The sequence below is a fragment of the Palaemon carinicauda genome, chromosome 4 (assembly GCF_036898095.1).
Source record: "Palaemon carinicauda isolate YSFRI2023 chromosome 4, ASM3689809v2, whole genome shotgun sequence".
In the NCBI taxonomy this organism is placed as follows: Eukaryota; Metazoa; Arthropoda; class Malacostraca; order Decapoda; family Palaemonidae; genus Palaemon; species Palaemon carinicauda.
In genome coordinates this window covers 81,421,521-81,441,536 of record NC_090728.1, presented here as the reverse complement: position 1 = coordinate 81,441,536, position 20,016 = coordinate 81,421,521, and the positions used below count along the sequence as shown (strand labels likewise).

The window sequence follows — 20,016 nt, the reverse complement described above, 5'->3', positions numbered from 1 at the left end:
GGGCGGCACAGGTCGGAGCCCAGAAAAGGGATTTTGACGAAGGAAAAATCCATTTCTGAGCGAGAGACCTGTGCCGCCCAGTGAACCCACCCTTCTCCCTCCCTCTTGGGCCTCAATCTTGGGTGCTATAAGAAGTGACATCACAGGTGTGGGTTGGAATGTTGGTAGTAGAGATCGGAGTTAGGTGTTGAACGGCACCTCGCTGTAACAGGGACATTGGGAGGAGATATCTAAATGGTGCAAGGCCTCTGGTTGTGATTTATCACGCCTCAGTATATTACACCGACACCTATTAGGTGAGCGAGCTGGGTTCAACCTAGCATTCCTATACAATTTTTTCTCTGGTAAATTCATAGCAGTTTAACCTTAGAAATGATGTAAAAGGAGCATTTCACTGGGCGGCACAGGTCTCTCGCCCAGAAATAGATTTTTCCTTTGTCAAAATGGAGTTTTTATGATAAAACAAAGTTTTATGAATACTTACCTGGCAGTTATATATACATAGCTAATTATCTCTATTTCGGCAGAATTTTTCTAAAACTAGGCAACCGCCTTGTGGTGGTTGGGTGGTAACACCCGTTAAAGGGTGGTAGGAGGAATCATTCCCGTTTTCTGTTCTTCAGTTCATCTATGCCCGACCTGTCTCCTGAGGGGAGGTGGGTGGGCCTTCGAATGTATATATAACTGCCAGGTAAGTATTCATAAAACTTTGTTTTATCATAAAAACTCCATTTTTATGAATAGAACTTACCTGGCAGTTATATATACATAGCTGATTAACACACTTGGAGGAGGGTGATAGACAGTAACATTGTTGGGGAAACAACCAAAAAAGTTGTAGGATAAATAAACACCTTGATTCCTTACCTGCTAAGGTAGCTGACTTCAAAGGTTCCTGCCTCTTGAGTCGCTTTCCCTTAGGAGTGTCAGCCAGGATGTGACCTGCAGTGCTGAAAACACTCAATCGAGTCTGTCAACGGGGTGAGACCAACAATCTGACTAGACTTCAGGACTACCTATTGCCCAAAATAAAAAATCGCAACTTTACCAAACCAACCACCTAACATTTGCAAAGTAGATAAAAATTATCTAACTAGACTGAGGTGACTGTAAACAAGTCGAAGTCCTCAGACAACCAATAAAAAATACACCAACCTATGTACAAGTAAACAAAACTAAGGTTGAGGGGAGGTAGTAACTCCTTTGCCTAATACAGAAGCCGTAGCTACGTATGGTCCCAAGGTATAACATTTCTCATAATCCACCCTCACCTCTCTGAGGTAATGAGAGGCGAACACAGAGTTGCTCCTCCAGAATGTCGCATCCATAATTTGACGGAGCGACATGTTCTTGCGGTAAGCAAGCGAGGTCGCAATGGCCCTCACTTCGTGAGCTTGCACTTTTAAACGTCCGAAGTGTTCCTCCTCACACAAGAGATGCGCTTCTCTTATCACTTCCCTCAGGAAAAAGGACAAAGCGTTCTTGGAAAGGGGCTTTTGAGGATCTTTCACAGAACACCACAGGGAGCTAGAAGAGCCTCTCACACTTTTCGTGCGAGACAAGTAGGTCTTGAGGGCTCGTACTGGACAGAGCAGCCTCTCTTGCTCTTGACCCACTAGGTTGGTCAAGTTAGGAACCTCAAAGGTCCTCGGCCAGGGCTTAGAAGGGTTCTCGTTCTTAGCGAGAAAGTCTAATCTCAAGGCACAAACTGCCCCATTCAGATTGAAGCCTACCTGTTTTTCAATTGCATGGACTTCACTAACTCTTTTAGCTGTTGCTAAGGCCAAAAGAAAGAGGGTCTTCTTGGTAACCTCCCTAAGGGGAGCCTGTGAGATGGGCTCAAATCTCTTGGTGCACAGAAATTTAAGAACCACATCAAGGTTCCAAGAAGGGGGCTTTAACTGGGTCTGCTTGGTCGTCTCAAAAGACTTCAAGAGGTCATGTAAGTCCTTATCGCGAGACAAGTCCAAGCCTCTATGCCGACAGACGGAAGAGAGCATACTTTTGTACCCTTTGATAGTGGACACAGCTAGCTTAGCGTCCTGTCTGAGGTACAACAAGAAATCCGCAATCTGGCTCACAGAGGTAGTGGATGAGGAAATCTTGTGCTTCCTACACCAAGCCCTAAAAGTCTCCCACTTGGACTGGTAGACCCTCTGCGAAGAGACCCTCCTCGCTCTGGCGATAGCTTTCGCAGCTTGCGCTGAAAAGCCTCTCGATCTGACGAGCTTCTCGATAGTCTGAAGGCAGTCAGATTGAGAGCGAGGGGGTTTTGATGATATCTCTCGAAGTGGGGTTGTCTGAGCAGATTTGGACTTGCAGGGAGGCTTCTTGGAAAGTCCATCAACAAGTCCACCACCTCCGTGAACCATTCTCTCATCGGCCAGAACGGAGCTATCAGGATCATCCGTCCCGAATCGAGGAGGGCGAATTTCCTGACTACCAGATTGATGATCTTGAACGGGGGAAAAGCATAAGTGTCCATCCCCGTCCAATCCATCAAAAAGGCGTCTACTGCTATTGCCTCTCTGTCCGGAACTAGGGAGCAATAGATGGGGATCCTCTTGGATAAATTGGAGGCGAAAAGATCGATGAGGGGTCTCCCCCACAGCCTCCAGAGACTCTGACAGACCTGTTGGTTGAGGGTCCATTCTGTGGGAAGGACCTGCCCTTTCCTGCTGAGCATATCCTCCCTCACATTCTTCTGTCCCTGAACAAACCTCGTCAGCAGGCTTATCCTGTTCTCCTTCGCCCAAAGAAGGAGCTCTCTTGCTGTCTCAAAGAGAGAGAGAGAGAGTGAGTCCCTCCTTGCTTCCTGATGTAAGCAAGAGCTGTGGTGTTGTCTGATTTGACCTCCACAATCTTCCCAGACACCAAGCCCCAGAAAAATGGCCATCAGCTCCTTGTTGTTGATGTGCCATCCCAGCTGAATTCCTTCCCAATAGCCTGAGACCTCCTTGCTTCCTAGTGTTGCCCCCCAGCCTGACTCTGATGCGTCTGAAAACAACACTAGGTCTGGGTTCTTCTTGTGTAAGGAGATCCCTTCCCCTAACAAGGTTGGGTCCAGCCACCACTTCAGAAGAGTCTTGACTTCTATTGGAATGGGGAAGGAAAAGGAGTCTTCCTGCATCTTTCTGTTCCATGTCTTCGAAAGAAAGTGCTGAAGAGGCCTTAGGTGGAGTCTCCCCAGAGAGACAAACTGTTCGAGGGAGGATAGAGTCCCCAGCAAACTCATCCACTCCTTCGCTGCGCATCTCTTCTTGTCCAGGAAAGTTCTGACTTTTACGAGACACTTGGTCTGTCTTTCCTGAGAGGGAGAAGCCCGAAAAAGAACTGAATTCAGAACTATCCCCAAATAGAGAATAGTCTGATTCGGTCTGATCTGAGACTTCTCCCTGTTGATGACCAGGCCTAGATCTTGAGCCATCATAAAAGTCTTCCGTAAATCCTCCAGACATTTCTCCCTCGATCGTGAACGAATCAGCCAATCGTCCAGATAGAAGGATATCCTTATCCCCTCCTGATGCAGCCAACCTGACACATTCGCCATTACCCTGGTGAAGACTTGAGGAGCCATGCTGAGACCGAAGCAAAGAGCTCTGAATTGGAAGCACTTGCCCTCCATTACAAATCTCAGGTACTTCCTCGAAGTCGGATGGATGGGGACATGGAAATATGCGTCCTGCAAGTCGAGGGACACCATCCAGTCCCCTGGACGTACTGACGCCAGCACTGACTGAGTCGTCTCCATGGAGAACTTTGTCTTCTCCACAAATACGTTGAGAGCGCTGACATCCAGGACGGGTCTCCATCCGCCCGAGTTCTTGGGGACCAGAAACAGGCGATTGTAAAAGCCTGGGGAGGCTAGATCCCGAACCGGTTCTATCGCCCCCTTGTCTAGCATTTGGTTGACAAGGTCTACTAGGGCCTTCTGTTTCCCAGGATCTGAGTACCGGGCTACTAAGGCCAGCGGAGCATCTGCGAGAGGAGGTTTTTTCAGAAAGGGGATCTTGTATCCTTCCTTGATGACTGAGAGGGACCAGGTGTCCGCCCCTCTCCTCTTCCAAGACTGCCAAAAACCTGACAGTCTTGCGCCTACTGTCTGGAGGAGACGAACTTCATTTTCTGGAGCGAGGTCTGAAAGAACCCCTGGTAGATCTTGGTCCTGAATCTTGCCTTCTCCCTCTAAAATCTGGTCTTGAAGTAGTCCTGCCCCGAAAGGGCTGCTGGAATCTCCTTTCCTCGCGTTTCAAAGAAGAAGGAGGGGCTGCCAAGGGCTTACGAGCAGAACGAGATAAAAGGTCTTGGGTGGCTTTTTGGGCCAGAGAACGCGTAATGTCATTAACCAGGGACTCGGGAAAAAGATGTTGAGAGAGGGGGGCGTAAAGAAGCTCAGACTTTTGAGCATTGGTAACAGACCTAGAAGCAAAAGAGCAAAGCAGAGCTCTCTTCTTTAGGACCCCAGCTGAGAACAGAGCAGCCAACTCATTCGCCCCATCTCTGAGGGCCTTATCCATACAGGACATAATACTGGTAAGGTCCCTAGATCCTTCCATCTGTTCAGTTTTCCTTGCGAGAGTCCCAAGCGACCAGTCTAGGAAACTAAAAACCTCAAAGGCTCTAAAAATACCTTTGACGAGATGATCCAGCTCCGACATCGACCACATGACCTTGGCTGAGTTGAGAGCATGCCTTTTAGCAGAGTCCACTAAACCAGAGAAGTCACCCTTGGAGGAGGAAGGCACTCCCAGACCCAAAGGTTCTCCAGTTGCATACCACATACCCGCTCTTGAAGCAAGACGAGCTGGTGGAAACGAGAAGGAAGTCTTAACTGTTTGTCTCCGCTCCATCATCCAGTCATCAATCTTCGTGAGAGCCTTCTTTGCGGAGATAGACAGCTTCATCTTGATGAAGGCCGACTGTTTCTTGGCCTTCTTTCTGTTAAATTGGGACTGAGGAGATTGAGGGGCAGCAGGTTGGAATTCCTCTCCAAAAAGTTCAAGAAGGGAGCGAGAGAGAACTTTGTAATCTCCCACAGCGTCGGCAGGATTATCATCGTCATCAGAAACATCCTCGAGGTCCTGATCCACATCTGCAATATCCTTCGAAAGAGAAGAAGGATCCTTAGAACCCGACAAGGGCAAATCAAAGGCATCATCCTGCAAAAGACGGGTTGCATCCTGGAGTCCCGCGCTAGAAGAATCCTTGGGACGAGAGGCAGTATCGTCCCGAAGAGGCAGGGTGGTATCGCCCTGGGACCGAGAACGAGAGGCAGAGTCGTTCTGTCGTCGAGAGCGAGAGGCGGGGTATCGTCGTGGCGGCGAGAATGAGAGGCGGTATCGTCGTGGCGGCGAGAATGAGAGGCGGTATCGTCGTGGCGTCGTGAACGAGAGGCGGTATCGTCGTGGCGTCGAGAACTAGGATCGGTATCGTCGTGAACGAGAGGAGGTATCGTCGTGGCGAAGCGAACGAGAGGAGGTATCGTCGTGGCGAAGAGAACGAGAGGAGGTATCGTCGTGGCGAAGCAAACGGGAGGCGGTATCGTCTTGGTATCGAGAACGAGAAGCAGCGTCGTTCGATAAGGTATCGTCCCGGTATCGAGAACGAGAAAACGTATCGCCCTGGTATCGAGAAGAAGTATCGCCTGGCGAAAGCACACATTCCTCATCCTGGCGTAGAGAGGGAGAAGTTTTCTTTAAAGAAGAACTCCGTTCTCTCTTAGAAGCAGACTTCTTAATCGGCAACGAGTCGTCTTTACGTCTGTCAGACTGGGCGTGAGGGCGGCTAAAGGCTTGTACTAAAGTCAAAAAGTTGTTCCTGCATGACAGACATAAAGGATTTAGCAACATCAGCTGGGTCTTGCGGACCCGAAGGGGGGGGCTAACGAATAAAACTCGTATCTTCGGCAGCAGGCTTCGTCTTTTTCACAGGCACGGAGTCGAAATCATCCTCCGACGGACAAGGTTCATAACTGCTAGAACCGGGAGAGAAAGAACGAGACCGTTCGTCGCGGTTCCATCTCCTCTTAGTAGGTCTTGAAGCTTCATACTTCCATTTACGTCTGGACGAATTCGGAGAAGAAAACAACACATCCGACACGTCTTTCCCGTGACGGTCAAGAGCAGCCTGGGAATCGACAACAGGACTGTCTGAGGCGACGGCTGACCGAGGGTACGTACCTCTCACCCCCTTTCGGTCATCGACGTACCTTCTCCCTTGGTCCTGGGAGCTTGGTAGAGGTCTAGGCCTAGGGGTATGACAGATTCGGTCAGTCGCCACCTCCACTGCACTAACACAAGCACTTTCACTTTCCTTACCTTTAAAGGCCTCCAGTTGTTCTTTAATGGCCTTCAACTCGGCCGCCAGGCTAGCGTACCGAGGGTCATCCGTAGATACGGAACCTGTAGGAGGTGCAGGAGTTACTACCTCAAGGGAAGGATCAACTTCCAAAGAGGAATCAATAATAGGATCAATAGATAAATCTACGCTAAGTTCGTCTTCCTTACCACTAACAGACTTAGACTTAGACCTAGAAGCTCTCCTAACTCTATCAAGCTCTAGCTTACGCACATAGCGTTTCATAATTAACCAATCTTTCTCATCCAAAACCTTACATTCCCCGCACCTATTATCAAGGGCACAAACAAAACCCCTACAATTAGAACAAACTGTGTGAGGATCTACCGCCATTTTCGGTAGTCTCACCTTACATTCCTCATTCGCACAGATACGGTAATGACTCTTTTCACTCAAAATGAAAAACAGCAAAAAAAGCTAAGAGAAAACAAAATACAACGATCGCCAAAACCCCAAATCAGAGTACTTCACCAAAAAAGCAGACTGGTACACCGAGCAGGGAAAGCGAAGAAAAACTCTAAATGACGGACCAACGTGTTGTCGATCCGGCCGGCAGAGATGAACTGAAGAACAGAAAACGGGAATGATTCCTCCTACCACCCTTAACGGGTGTTACCACCCAACCACCACAAGGCGGTTGCCTAGTTTTAGAAAAATTCTGCCGAAATAGAGATAATTAGCTATGTATATATAACTGCCAGGTAAGTTCTATTCATAAAAATCCCTTTTTTAGGAAAAAGGCACCAGAGACGATTGCCTTTAGGGGAGCTTATTATGGCAATTCAGACTTCTTTGAAGTACAGTAATGGAATTTTATACTCTATAGCAATCGATAGAATCATGATTCCTAGGCTTTCTGCTTTCTGCTTATACTCTCCCCAATTGATCGAATCAGCGGAGTCGGGACAGACCCTGATGAAGATTCAAGTACGACAACACGACGTCTCGACACCCAAGTCTGCTTTTCCATGGCCAGCCCCAAGCTAAATTGAGGTTCAATCGTTGGGAAGTCACAGTCATTTGCTGCAGTAGATCCAAAGCTTGTCATGCCTAAGGACAAGGAAAAACATGGACTTGATCTAGTAAAGTGCCAAAAACAAAGCTGGGGAAGAAAGTTTGATTGTCTCCTGGTTGGTGGACAAGGGAGTCTAGAGAGCACACATCTCTTATGGAGTGCTCCATCATGCACGCGTTCTTCTGTTAGTGCGCACTCGTATAATAGCACTCACTCATATTCTTGACCTCTTGTTAGGACACCATCATCTTAGTTTTTAGTGGATAGCCCTACGTGTGCATATATATATGCTTGGATTCTGCGACCGCATGCAGTCCGCACTTACTTGCAATGCACACTCTTGGTCCGCATGATTGACGTGCATGCCAAGAATGACAATGGCGAGGAACCAGATGACGTAAACAAATTTTCTAGTCAGACTAGTCCGCATCTGCCCTCGGGCGACTGACTAACTCATCCCTGGATTCTTTGCTTCCTTGGGTGCGCATGATATTGATCTCATGCAGTAATTATTAATCATGAGGGCTCTGTGCCTAGTATATTATTTCTTTTATGAAAAAGAAGTCACCCCTGAACTGTCAGTCGGACGCTGTTGTGCCTCCGATCGATCTTTCCCCACTTACTTGAGAAGGGTACCAAAATCGTTCACAACTCGGAGCTTTATCGGTACATAGTTTTCGCTAGTCCTCGGAGGACATCACTGCCTAGCGATCTGTTAGATGGGGTTCAAGTCATGCTGAAGCTCTATAGTTTCTTGTAGTGTCTATCACCTCACCATCATTGTGAGCTAAGGATGGGGTGCTGGGATTGGCTATAGGTTTACCTACTGAGTCATAAGCAGTCATTGCCTGGGCATCCCTGGTTCTAGCTTGATAGAGAGGGGCCATATGCACTGGTCAAATGTATATGTGGTTGGGGTCTAGGGTCATGTCCTGCTAGGCCTAGTGCATTGTCACTGTCCCTTACATCAGCCATTCACGAGTGACCTTTATTTAAACTTGCTTCTTCATTCTTATCCTTCTACTGAGAGTCCTCTTGTCCTAGAGGTAAGTGATATCCGAGCAGAAAGTGAGATATTCTCTCTCTCGCTCTCTCGCTCTCTTCTCTCTCTATCTCTCTCTCTCTCTCTCTCTCTCCCCCACCGTAATATTGCCTTCCTATCCCATTGGGATTTCATAGCTCGCATCAGTATCCCTGAAATAGGACAACTATGCGTAATTGGATATATACTCGTCATTTTTTTTTATTGTTACTTTTGTTTTTGTCTTTTATGTAATTCTGGATATTTTACCTCTCATATGGTGCAGTGTTTGCAGCAGGTCCTTGAGAAAAGTGGAATTTAATCGTAATATTTGCAAGGCTGTGTTCTAAAGTCGAAGGACCAATATTTTGTTCAACGAAGTGTTTTGTCTTCCTCTCTCATGGAAATAGGAATGTGTTACAAGTTCCATAGATCTTTATATGTATTTATAGTGTTAAGACATAGTCACACACATAGATTTATACACACACACACATATACTTTATACACACACACACACACATATACTATATATATATATATATATATATATATATATATATATATATATATATATATATATATATATATATATGTATATATATATATATATATATATATATATATATGTTTATGTTTTTATGTATATGTATATATATATATATATATATATATATATATATATATATATATATATATTGTGTGTGTATGTATACACACACACATGACAAATTCGTAGATAATTTGTATCTTTCCTAACTATACAAACTTTAGCTATTTGCATGGGGTAATTACTTCGGCATAGCTGAATGACGAGCCATTAGAATTTTAACGAGGGTTCACTACCCCACCGCTAGTTAGGGGTGGCTTGCAACACCCCCCGCCCCCTCACACACACTAGTGAATGCTTCACTTTGCTTAGAGGTAGGACTTATCCCAGGGGACAGGGCTAGCGACAAATATGTGTAAATAGCTAAGGTTTGTATAGTTAGGAAAAAGACAAATTATCTACGAATTTGTCATTTGTTCCGTAACTGAAATACAAACCACACTATTTACATGGGGTGACTCAACCCTTAGGAAGGACGGTAAGTCCCTGCCATACTGGCTTTGGCTTTGCCTAGGACTCCATATTCGAGTGTGTAAGTACTCAGGAAATAAGGAGTCCCTGCGCCTCGCTAGCACGCTGTGAAACTGCTGCGGCCTACATAAGCTGTGTGCGAAAGTGAAGAAGTGACTTGTCCTAGGAAGTTGACCTGGAGTTCTGCAGATGGAATTCTAGGCTAGGACTCTTCCAATACCACCAGACAGATCTTTTCATTCACGCAGACTAAAACCGGGTAACAATGCCCTCAACCTTCTGCTACTTGTCCATTAAGGAGCCTGAGGCTAGACCAGCTGTTGTGCAGCCACCACAGGGCCGATAGAGAACGTATCAAGCCTCCTGTGTGTCACGTCTTGCAGGTATTGGGCCGTGAAGGTGGTCTGACGCTTCCACACCCCAGCTTGCAGGACCTGCGTCACTGAATAATTTTTCTTGAAGGCCAGGGTCGTAGCTATGCCCCTGACATCATGCGTTCTAGGGCGACGTGACGGAGAAGGATCAGGATTCAAGGCCAGGTGTATTACCTTGCGAATCCAGGCCGAGATAGTATTCCTGGTGACCCTCCTCTTTGTTTTCCCAGTGCTCACGAACAAGGCTTGCACCTGGGGACAAACTGCAGCTGTTCTTTTAAAATACAACCTCAGACTCCTGACTGGGCACAGTAGGAGATGATTTGGGTCATCTGTTACAGAACGAAGACTCTAAACCTGGAAAGAGTTGAACCTTGAGTCCGGCACTCCCGGATTCTGAGTCTTGGCAACAAACTCAGGGACGAACCTGAACGTTACCTCCCCCCATCTCCTTGAATGGGCGATGTCGTACGAGAGACCATGCAATTCGTTGACTCGCTTGGCCGAGGCCGACGCTAGCAGGAACACCCTCTTCCAGGTAAGGGGGCGAACTGAAGCCTGGCGTAATGGTTCATAGGGAGGTCTCTTCAGAGACCTGAGAAGTCGAACCATGTTCCATGGAGGAGGTCTCACTTCCGACTGAGGGCAGGTAAGTTCATAACTTCGTATGAGAAGGGAAAGTTCCAGCGAGGAAGAAATGTCCACTCCTTGAAGCCTGAAGGCAAGACTTAAGACTGAGCGATAGCCTTTCACTGCCGAGACTGAAAGGCGCATTTCCTCCCGCAAATACACGAGGAACTCTGCTACTGCTGGAATAGTGATATCGAGTGGAGAGATAACCCTTTCCACGACACTAACCACAGAAGACTCGCCACTTCGCCTGGTAGACCCCTGCGGATGACCTGCGCAGGTGTCCAGACATCCTATTCGCTACTTGTTGCGAAAATCCTCTCTCAGTGAGGAGATACTGGATAGTCTCCAGGCGTGAAGCTACGGATTTGTGGAAGATGTTGGCGTGTGGTTGTTTTAGTAGCTCGTGACGTGGAGGGAGTTCTCTCGGAATCTCTGTAAGGAGTTGCAGAAGGTCCGGGAACCATTCTGCGTGATGCCATAGCAGAGCTATCAGGGTCATTGATAGATTGACCAATATTCTGGTTTTGTTGAGCACCCTCCTCATCAGATAGAACAGGGGAAAGGCGTACAAATCGATGTTGTCCCACCGTTGTTGGAAGGCATCTTGCCAGAGAGCCTTGGGGTCCGGGACTGGGGAGCAGTACAGCGGAAGCTTGAAGTTCAACGCTGTAGCGAACAGATCCACAGTCGGGGAACCCCACAAAGTCAGGACTTTGTTGGCTACTTGAGGATCCAAAGCCCACTCGGTACTCACTATCTGCTTCGCTCTGCTCAGACTGCCGGAGAGCACATTCCTTCTGCCTGGAATGAAGCTAGCCGCTAGTGTGATCGAGTGGACTTCGGACCATCTCAGAATCTCTACTGCAAGATGGGATAGCTGTTCTGAAAAGGTACCTGGCTGCTTGTTGATATAAGCCATCATCGTGGTGTTGTCGCTCATCACCACCAGAGTGGCCCGCCAGGACTTGGTGGAACTTCTGAAGTGCCAGGAACACGGCCTTCATTTATAGCAGGTTTATGTGAAGGTACTTTTCTGATTCTGACCACAGGCCTGAGGTCCTGTGGTTCAGAACGTGTGGCCCCCACCCTTTCTTTGATGCGTCCGAGAACAACATCAAATCCGAGGGAAGGACGAGAAGATCCACTTCCTTTCGTAGGTTCTCGTCTGCCACCCACCACTGGAGGTCGTCTGTTCCGCATGACCTACAGGGATCAAAGTGTCCGGGGAATCGTGTCCTTGATTCCACTGGGACTTGAGTCGCCACTGGAGAGATCTCATTCTGAGGCGACCGTTGGGAACCAGACGGGCCAGAGAGGAGAGGTGGCCGAGGAGACGTAACCACGCTTGGGCTGGAAGTTCTTCTCAATTGAGGAAAGGCCTTGCGACCTTTCTCAACTTTGCTATCCTGTCGTCTGATGGGAAGGGTTTGTGGACATTGGTGTCTATGACCATGCCTAGTTATACCAGTTTCTGAGAGGGCTGCAGAGAGGACTTCTCGAGATTTACCATGATCCCTAGATCCTGGCAAAGTTCGAGAAGCTTGTCCCGGTGGCGAAGAAGGGTTGCCTCCGAGTCCGCTAGGATCAACCAGTCATCCAGATATCGAAGGAGATGGATGCCGATCCTGTGAGCCCATGATGATATCAGGGTGAAAACTCTGGTGAACACCTGAGGGGCTGTGGAGAGATCGAAGCACAGCACCTTGAACTGGTAGATCTTTTTGTCTAGGCAAAATCTTAAGTACTTCCTTGAAGACAGATGGACTGGGATCTGGAAGTACGCGTTCTTCAGGTGCAGTGTACACACTAAGTCTTGTGGTCTCACTGCAAGTCTGACCGTGTCTGCCATCTCCATACTGAACGGAGTCTGTCTGACAAACCCACTCAGGGTAGAGAGGTCGATGACTGGTCTCCAGCCTCCAGACGCCTTCTTTACAAGAAAGAGTTGACTGTAGAAGCCTGGGGACCCGTCCACTACCTCTTGGAGAAAGTCCTTCTTCAACATGGTCTGGACTTCTGCCCGGAGGGCCTGCCCCCTTACTGATCCCATAGTAAGGGAGCTCAATGACACTGGATTCGCTGTCAGGGGAGGTAGAGAAGCTATGAACGGGACGCGATAACCTTGACCGATCACGGAAATCGTCCAGGTATTTGCCCCGAGTTGCTGCTACTTTGTCGCGCAATTTTGTAGGCATCCCCCACTGGTGGCCATGCAGGGGGACTGCCAATCCTAGCGTCTACGGCCTCAGCCGTTTCCTCTAGGATTTTTACCTCCCTTGGAGGACTTTTTGCTCCTTCTGCTCTTGGCAGGAAAGGGCTTAGACACCTTCGGCTTTGCTGCTGTCGTCATCTTTGTGTCCTTGGGTTGCTGGAGGTTTGTAGGGCCTCGATGTCAGGGCCCTATGGATGAGGGAGTCCTGGTTGGACTTCCTCCACCTCTCAGCGGTTAGCTCCACGTCCTTAGGCTCAAACAAACTCTTACCAAGCACGGAAGAGTGTCTGAGTCTGCTAACGTCGGAACTGGGGACGGGACCTTCTGGTGGAATCTTTCAGCTACTGCGTCCCCTCGTTTGAGAATCGTGTTGGCCCACAAGCTCGAGACTTGGTGAGCCAGAAACTCGATGGTCTGCGTGCCTGAGAGCAAGAATGTCTCCAGTACCTTCCTGGTGCTTTCTTTGGACAGATTCTCAGACCGCACCAGGATGCCCAGAGACCCCAGCCAGATGTCAAGCCACGAAGTTGCCTGCATGGCACACTTCGCCACCTTCTCCTGGCTTAGGATCTCAGTAGCCGAATAGGACATGTGCCGGTTGGAGAGTCTCTCTAGAGGGACTCTCCCAGTGCGTTCTTCCACGGAGTGGTGAACTGGAAGACCCAAACAAGTCTCCTCTAGGATCTCAAAATACCTCCTCTGATGGACTCGAGGAGGAGGGAGAGGTTTGTTACCAGCACTGGATCTATTGGAGGAGGCAATCTCAGAGAGCTGGACCTCGACCTTGTCTCTGGCACTCTTCATCCCTTGTGACCAGGGCAAAGCTGCACTGCCCCTAGAGGGTTTCTGGGTGCCGTAGACTCGGTCCAAGACCGTGTCCTTACCCTCACGAGGAGGAATCTCTGGGTCTGGAATCCCGTTGAGGTTCCTCGTGAGTGTCAGGACTTGCCAGAACGCATGTTCTGACTCTTGGTGCTCTCCTCTTGAAGGACTGGCAGCAAAGTCTCCTGTCCCCAGTGGCTCTTCCTTGGGGGACTCGTGGACATCCTCCGAAGGTCTAGCTGGCTCCTGTCTGATCCTTGCCGAAGACTTATGAATAGTCTTAGAGTCCTTCGGCTCCCTCATGGGAGGGATACAGGACTCGAGTAACGATGGATGCAGGCTTTTTTCCACCCCTGTTCGAGAAGACTTCTCAGGAAGAGGCGGAGTTTCCCCCATTGGTGCGATGGGGGAATGGTCCGTCTCGTCCATCTCTCCTGAGGATGGGTAATCCTCATCCGCAGGGGAGGGAGAGAAAGTCTAGGGGGGTGAAGGAGCCTTGCGCAAGGATTTGCGAGGAGACAGGATAGCCCTCGGAGACGTCTCCACGGAGGGGACTCCTCTCTTCCTCTTCAGGGGGAGGCATCTGCCACTGATTTGTGACCTAAGTCAGAGAGCACAGGCTTCATAGCCTGCATAAGAGCTCTGACCAGGGTCCCAAACCAGGGCTGTCAGACACTCCCTCTGGAGGGAAGGGGATCGTTCGATCCCTTGGAGGAGTCGACAAACGAGGGTTCGCCTGAAGAGAAGCTGAAATAAGAGAGTCCTTAAACCTGTCCGGGAACAGCCCCTCCTCTGGCGAGTGTGCTGTTCTGTGCTTGCGGGGAGGGGAACGAGATGATGACCTATCAGCCTGACGAAAATCGCACTGGAGCCTTGTCCTGGGTCGCGCGCGAAAGGATTGTGCGCAGTAGGAATTTCGCGCTCGCGCGAGCATGGGCGCAGCGTGCGAGGTTGGTGGCAAGGGCGCGTGGGAGTAATGGCGCGCAGGAGATGGCGCGTAGGCGTGGGGGCGCGCAGAAGATGGCACGGGGGGGGCGCAGGAGAAGGCGAGTGAGTGCGGGCGAGCGTAGTAGATGGCGAGGGCGTGTGGCGCGCAGGAGCTGGATCGTGAGGCAGAGTTGAAGGCTGTATGCGAGGGCGCGCAGTAACCTGATGCAGTACTGTCGGGCGCAAGTGAGCAGTAGCGCGTGGGCGCGTATCCATAAATACTGGGCGAGGGCGCGATTGCGCAGCCTCGTGATAGCGCGAGGGTGGGTCTGCGCATTGGCGCGCAGGGGAGCGCTGAGCAGTCTGTGCAGGTATGTTAACCTGAGGAGACTGTGGGCGCCCCGGGCGCGCATCAGGACATGGGCGCGTAGGTGTGTGCTGCTGCGATGGGCGCGCAGGGCGTGCGATCGGAATAGGGCGCACCGGTGTGCGCTGTTGAGTTGCATAGGGCACCTTGCGCGCAACTGGAACATTGCGCGCAACTGGAGGTGCGAGTACAGTGAACCCTCGTTTATCGCGGTAGATAGGTTCCAGACGCGGCCGCGATAGGTGAAAATCCGCGAAGTAGTGACATCATATTTACCTATTTATTTAACATGTATATTCGGACTTTTAAAACCTTCCCTTGTACGTAGTACTGTTAACAAACCACCCTTTAATGTAAAGAACACTTAATGCATGTACTACAGCACCATAAACTAAAACAGGCACAAATATTAAATGCGATTTTATATCATGCGTTTCCTAAACACCTAAAAAGCACGATAAAAAATGGCAACCAATGTTTTGTTTACGTTTATCTCTGATTATAATGAAGAAACAAACGCATTTACACATCTGTGTATAGGTTAGTTTTTGCATCAATTATATTGATTATTCAGTACAGTATGTTGATTTGGTTATTACTAATGTTTTACTTAATTTTTCTTACGACTTCCAAATGAAATGGTTTTCTTTATGACACCGCCTGAAACGACGGCGTCATAACGTACGTTCAGTTAACAAACTAAGGAATTTAACGCCATGATGAAAGTGATAAATAATGATATTACAGTAAAAGCTTTTATAAAATATGTTATTACAAATATTATTTACCATATCTATATAAAATCATACATACGTAGCAAAGCAGGAAAACAATCTACGAGAGAGAGAGAGAGAGAGAGAGAGAGAGAGTTGTTTTACATACGTAAATGTAAATTTTAAACAAACAAAAAAAAAACCCATTTCATATAAAATAGATTACAAATATTTTACTTTATCATATTACAGTAGTCTGTATAATACTGTAAAGTTCAGTACAGTATGTTGTTGTTATAGTCGTGGTGATGAAATTCTCACGAAACAAAAACACGCCATTTGATTACAACAGCTGATTCTCTCTCTCTCTCTCTCTCTCTCTCTCTCTCTCTCTCTCTCTCTCTCTCTCTCTCTCTCTCTCTCTCTCTCTCTCTCGTGTTATACAATACTTACATTTAGATGAAGAAACTAAAATTAGTTTTCTTAGTGTCAATTAAATACGAAACGAAAAAATTAGGCCGAGTCTACATCCATTTCAATCATAGCTAAAAATACGGCATCCGATTTCATCAGCAAACCACTATTTTTTGGGAAATATCATTTTATTCTAGAAAATTGCCACTCTTTAAATAGTTAATTGCACATTAAGAAAGCGTGTACTTTTGTTTTTAAATTTCGGGTGTGTTTTAAAAATCGAGTATTGTTGACTTCTTTTTGTTTTACTTTTGGCTGTGATTAGATCAGCTGTCATCTAGCTGCCGCTCTTGAGTGTGTACGAATACACTAACAAAGTATCATTTATACCATTTCTTAACTTATTCAAACCGTCTACAGTATACAGTTGATATTACATAAGCACCAATGTGTTATAACCTATCATATTTTTTCGGTTATTACATTTAAACCCCCCCCCTCTCTCTCTCTCTCTCTCTCTCTCTCTCTCTCTCTCTCTCTCTCTCTCTCTCTCTCTACCTCTCTCTCTCTCTACCTCTCTCTCTCTCTCTACCTCTGTGGGCTACTTTTCACTACCTCCCATTCCTTACCTCTCTCTATCTCTCTAACAAATGATATCTTTGTTGCTCCTCAAAGTTTCATTTATATTGAAAATCGATCATGATTCAATTTTCCTTACTTCCTCCAATCCCGCACCATCGTCACATCGCGGTATTTTCGATATTTCAGGAAAATCCGCGATATATGTATATACATGGGTTATGAAAAAAATCCGCGAAGTGGTGAATCCGCGATGGTCGAACCGCGAAGTAGCGAGGGTTCACTGTATAGGATTGCGCAGTCTGGATGGAGAGTCCAGGGGTACCTGTGAGCGCCCGTGCGCTAACTTAGGCACTTCCTGAACTGCTCGCTGAACTGTAGAAGCGCGATGGCGCGTTGGCGAGCACGTGTGCGCTGTATCAGGAACTGCGTGCGATGGGGGTGCCTCGCGCCTAACTCCAGAAGGGCGCTGAGAGTCTAGAGGTACCTGTGAGCGACTGTGCTCGACGTGACAAGAACCGGTGGGCGCTGGAGCGCAGGTGAGCGAGTGTGCGTTGGTGGGTGCTGGCGCGCTAGATCAGGAACTGCTGGTGGGCGCCGGGGCGCAGTAGGTTATGGGACATTCCTTTTAGTAGATATCACTTCAAACTGAGATTCAATAATAAATTCATTAAATGTAAAACAATCTTCTTCAGAAAACCATTGCATACCAAGAATTTTCACAGATTCACCTCCCCATATAATTCAAATATCTCAAGGAATTTCTCCCTTAAAGCTTTACTATTTGAATTCCACCTAGACAATGACATACCAGCTTCAGCCATAATCTTGTTTGCCTCATTAAACTTGACACATGCTTCAGCATCACTGTCAGCACCTGACAACCAATCATCTACATACAAGTTATTATATAATTTATTTACAACTTTAGAATGGGGATAATTTTTCAAATGAGTTTTGATGGTAGCATTTAATAAAAATGGGCTGCTCTTATTACCAAAGGGAACACGGACAAATCTTATAATACGTACAGTACCATTACAATTCCGTAAGAATCTGTGTACATCTTGGTCCTCTCTCCGAACCTTGATCTGCAAGAAAGCCTTAGTAATATCAGCCATTAAGGCTACCTTCCATCTTCTAAATCTTATCAATACTCCAACAAGATCAGGATTCAGAGAAGGTCCACATTCAAGACAGTCATTTAAGGAAATGCCATTATAACCCACTGCCGAGGCATCAAACACAGGCCTAACTTTAGTAGAATTGCTACTCTCACGCACAACAGGTCGGTGAGGTAAATAATATACAGGATAAGATGTAACCATTTCAGAGGGAGGAACTTCCTCAATAATACAATCTCTCTCATATTCTTTAAAAACCTCATCATATCTTCTCCTTAGATCAGGACATTTTTCAAGTTTGACATTTAAATTATCTAACTTTTTCCTGGCCAGTTTTTCATTATTTTGCAGCCTTTGTTTAGCAACATCAGATTTCCAAGGTAAAGCTACCGCATACCTATCATCATTAAATTTTACAGTTTCAGAAAATGTACTCATTACATTACTTAATGTACTATCTTTAGAAACAGCCTCTTTAGTACAAATACCCATAGATTCCAAATCCCAAAAGTTATTCAAAGCAGATTCAGAAACATTGATACACAAAAGTTGGGAATTTACATTTCCTTTATCAAAGGATTCATTACAAGAACCAGATAAAATCCATCCAAATAAAGACTCTTGGGCAACTAAGTTTTCATACTGTACATATTTATTAGGTAACATGAACTTCCAATAAGCATCTAACCCTACTAAAATATCAACATTAACATGACGACTATTCATATAATCATCTGCTAACTGTAGAGAAGAAAAATGCTTAATTTTTACATCAGGGACACTAGGGCGGAACAAAGGTGCACAAATATCAGGTATTTCAGATGCAAGTAAGGAATGACTCTCCCCTTTAATGTCAATCAAATTTAAATCATACACATTACATTGATTCCCTTTAGAGGTTTTGCCACCCCCAAATGATGAATACGATATACATTCATTCGTAACCCATCTAGGTTGGACTTTTTTCACAAATTTACAAGAAACATAAGGTCTGTCTGATCCAGTGTCAAAAAGTACAATAGCTTGGTACATGCCCTTCTCACCCCAAACCTTTACCTTTGCAGTCTGCAACACATTACAAGTTTGAGACAAAAGATTATTATTTGGGTTAGATTCACAATGAGTCACACCACAATGAGTGACATTTTTGGTAGGATTAGTAACAGAGGAACCACTTGTGCCTGCAGCTTGTTCATTAGGACTACTCTCATTTGCATTAGATTTAGTGCCAGTAAAACACAAAACATTATGCCTTCCTTTACATTTCACACATTTTGCTGGGCAACCCCTGGAAAAGTGCCCCTTTCCCAAACATCTAAAACACAACTTAGCAGACCTAATAGCCTCTTCCCAATCAGCCACAGAGAGTTTCAAAATAGCATTACAATTTTCACTTTTGTGACCTTTATTACAAAACATACACTGAAACCTATTCCTATATAGGCCTGCACCAACTTCGGAAGACGTTTGAAGGGCCGAGGCTGAACTCAAATTTACCTCTCTTTTCGGATTCAACGAAACGATCATCTGACTTTCCTGGATGAATATCCTTAAAGGTGTCTGACCGCTCTCGGCGCTCTATTTCTCTCTGTAAAAATTTCAATAACTATGAGAGATCACTCTCATGCCCAGAACTTCTCTGGACCATTCCAAGCGGATGTCACTGGGTAACCGAGATAAAATAACAGGTGTCATAAATACCCCATACTGTTTACCATCTACTCCTAAAGCCTCTAGGCTACGTACATGGGTTAAAAGTTCATCTTGCAATTTCCACAAGGACAATGTGTGCTTGGAGCTACCAGGAGCAATCTTAGTAGGCAATGCAACACCTAACAAAGGCTGAATATGAGCAAAAATAATACGTTCTGGTTTACCAAATCTCTCCTTTAATATATTGCAAGCAATAGGATAATTGACACTAGTCTGGGATAATCCTTAAATCACTGCTCGTGCTTCTCCTTCCAACAGTGACTGTAAATAACAAAATTTACTTATGGTAGGAATATCACTGTCATCTACTAAGGCAACAAACCTATCCCAGAATGATTGCCATTCAGTTAAAACTCCACTGAATTTGGGCAACTCCAATTTAGGCAATCTTACATTAACGTTGCACGAAGAATCGACAGAAGCAGAACCGCTTTCACTAAGCCTAGGCTGACTTTCATCTTTAGCCATATCAACTAACCTTTGGGTAGCCTGTACCCTGGGAGCTCTTACCTCTCGCCGAAACTTATCTGCATGCTCAATGTCCTCAAGTCCTTGGAATTGCAAATTTCTAATTCCAGCATTGACTGCACATCATCCAAAGTGGCCAGACGTTTGTCAAATTCGTCAACGGCGTCTTGCAACTCCACTTTGGTCACGTTCTGGT

The 20,016-nt window shown here is 46.6% G+C and overlaps 2 protein-coding genes across 3 annotated transcripts in view; both read right to left on the bottom strand.

Annotated features, from left to right (window-relative positions):
* The window catches only part of LOC137640031 (activating signal cointegrator 1 complex subunit 3-like), a 410,828-nt gene that overhangs the window by 332,282 nt on the left and 58,530 nt on the right, over positions 1–20,016 (bottom strand). The gene's annotated exons all lie outside the window — the stretch shown is intronic.
* LOC137639540 (uncharacterized) lies at positions 17,235–19,820 on the bottom strand. The gene is made up of 4 exons (XM_068371808.1): positions 19,746–19,820; positions 19,341–19,526; positions 19,137–19,227; positions 17,235–19,042 (listed from the first exon to the last, which is right to left on the bottom strand). Exons 1-4 carry the CDS (start codon positions 19,818–19,820, stop codon positions 17,235–17,237), a joined length of 2,160 nt encoding a protein of 719 aa, XP_068227909.1.

Bases quoted from the DNA above. Each gene is read 5' to 3' on its own strand.
- LOC137639540 (XM_068371808.1), bottom strand. From the start codon at position 19,820: ATGGCTAAAGATGAAAGTCAGCCTAGGCTTAGTGAAAGCGGTTCTGCT. The intron at 19,527-19,745 runs GTAAGATTGCCT...AATATATTAAAG, and splicing joins ATTCTTCGTGCAACGTTAAT to GAGAGATTTGGTAAACCAGA. The intron at 19,228-19,340 runs GTATTTATGACA...AAATTTTTACAG, and splicing joins TAGATGGTAAACAGTATGGG to AGAGAAATAGAGCGCCGAGA.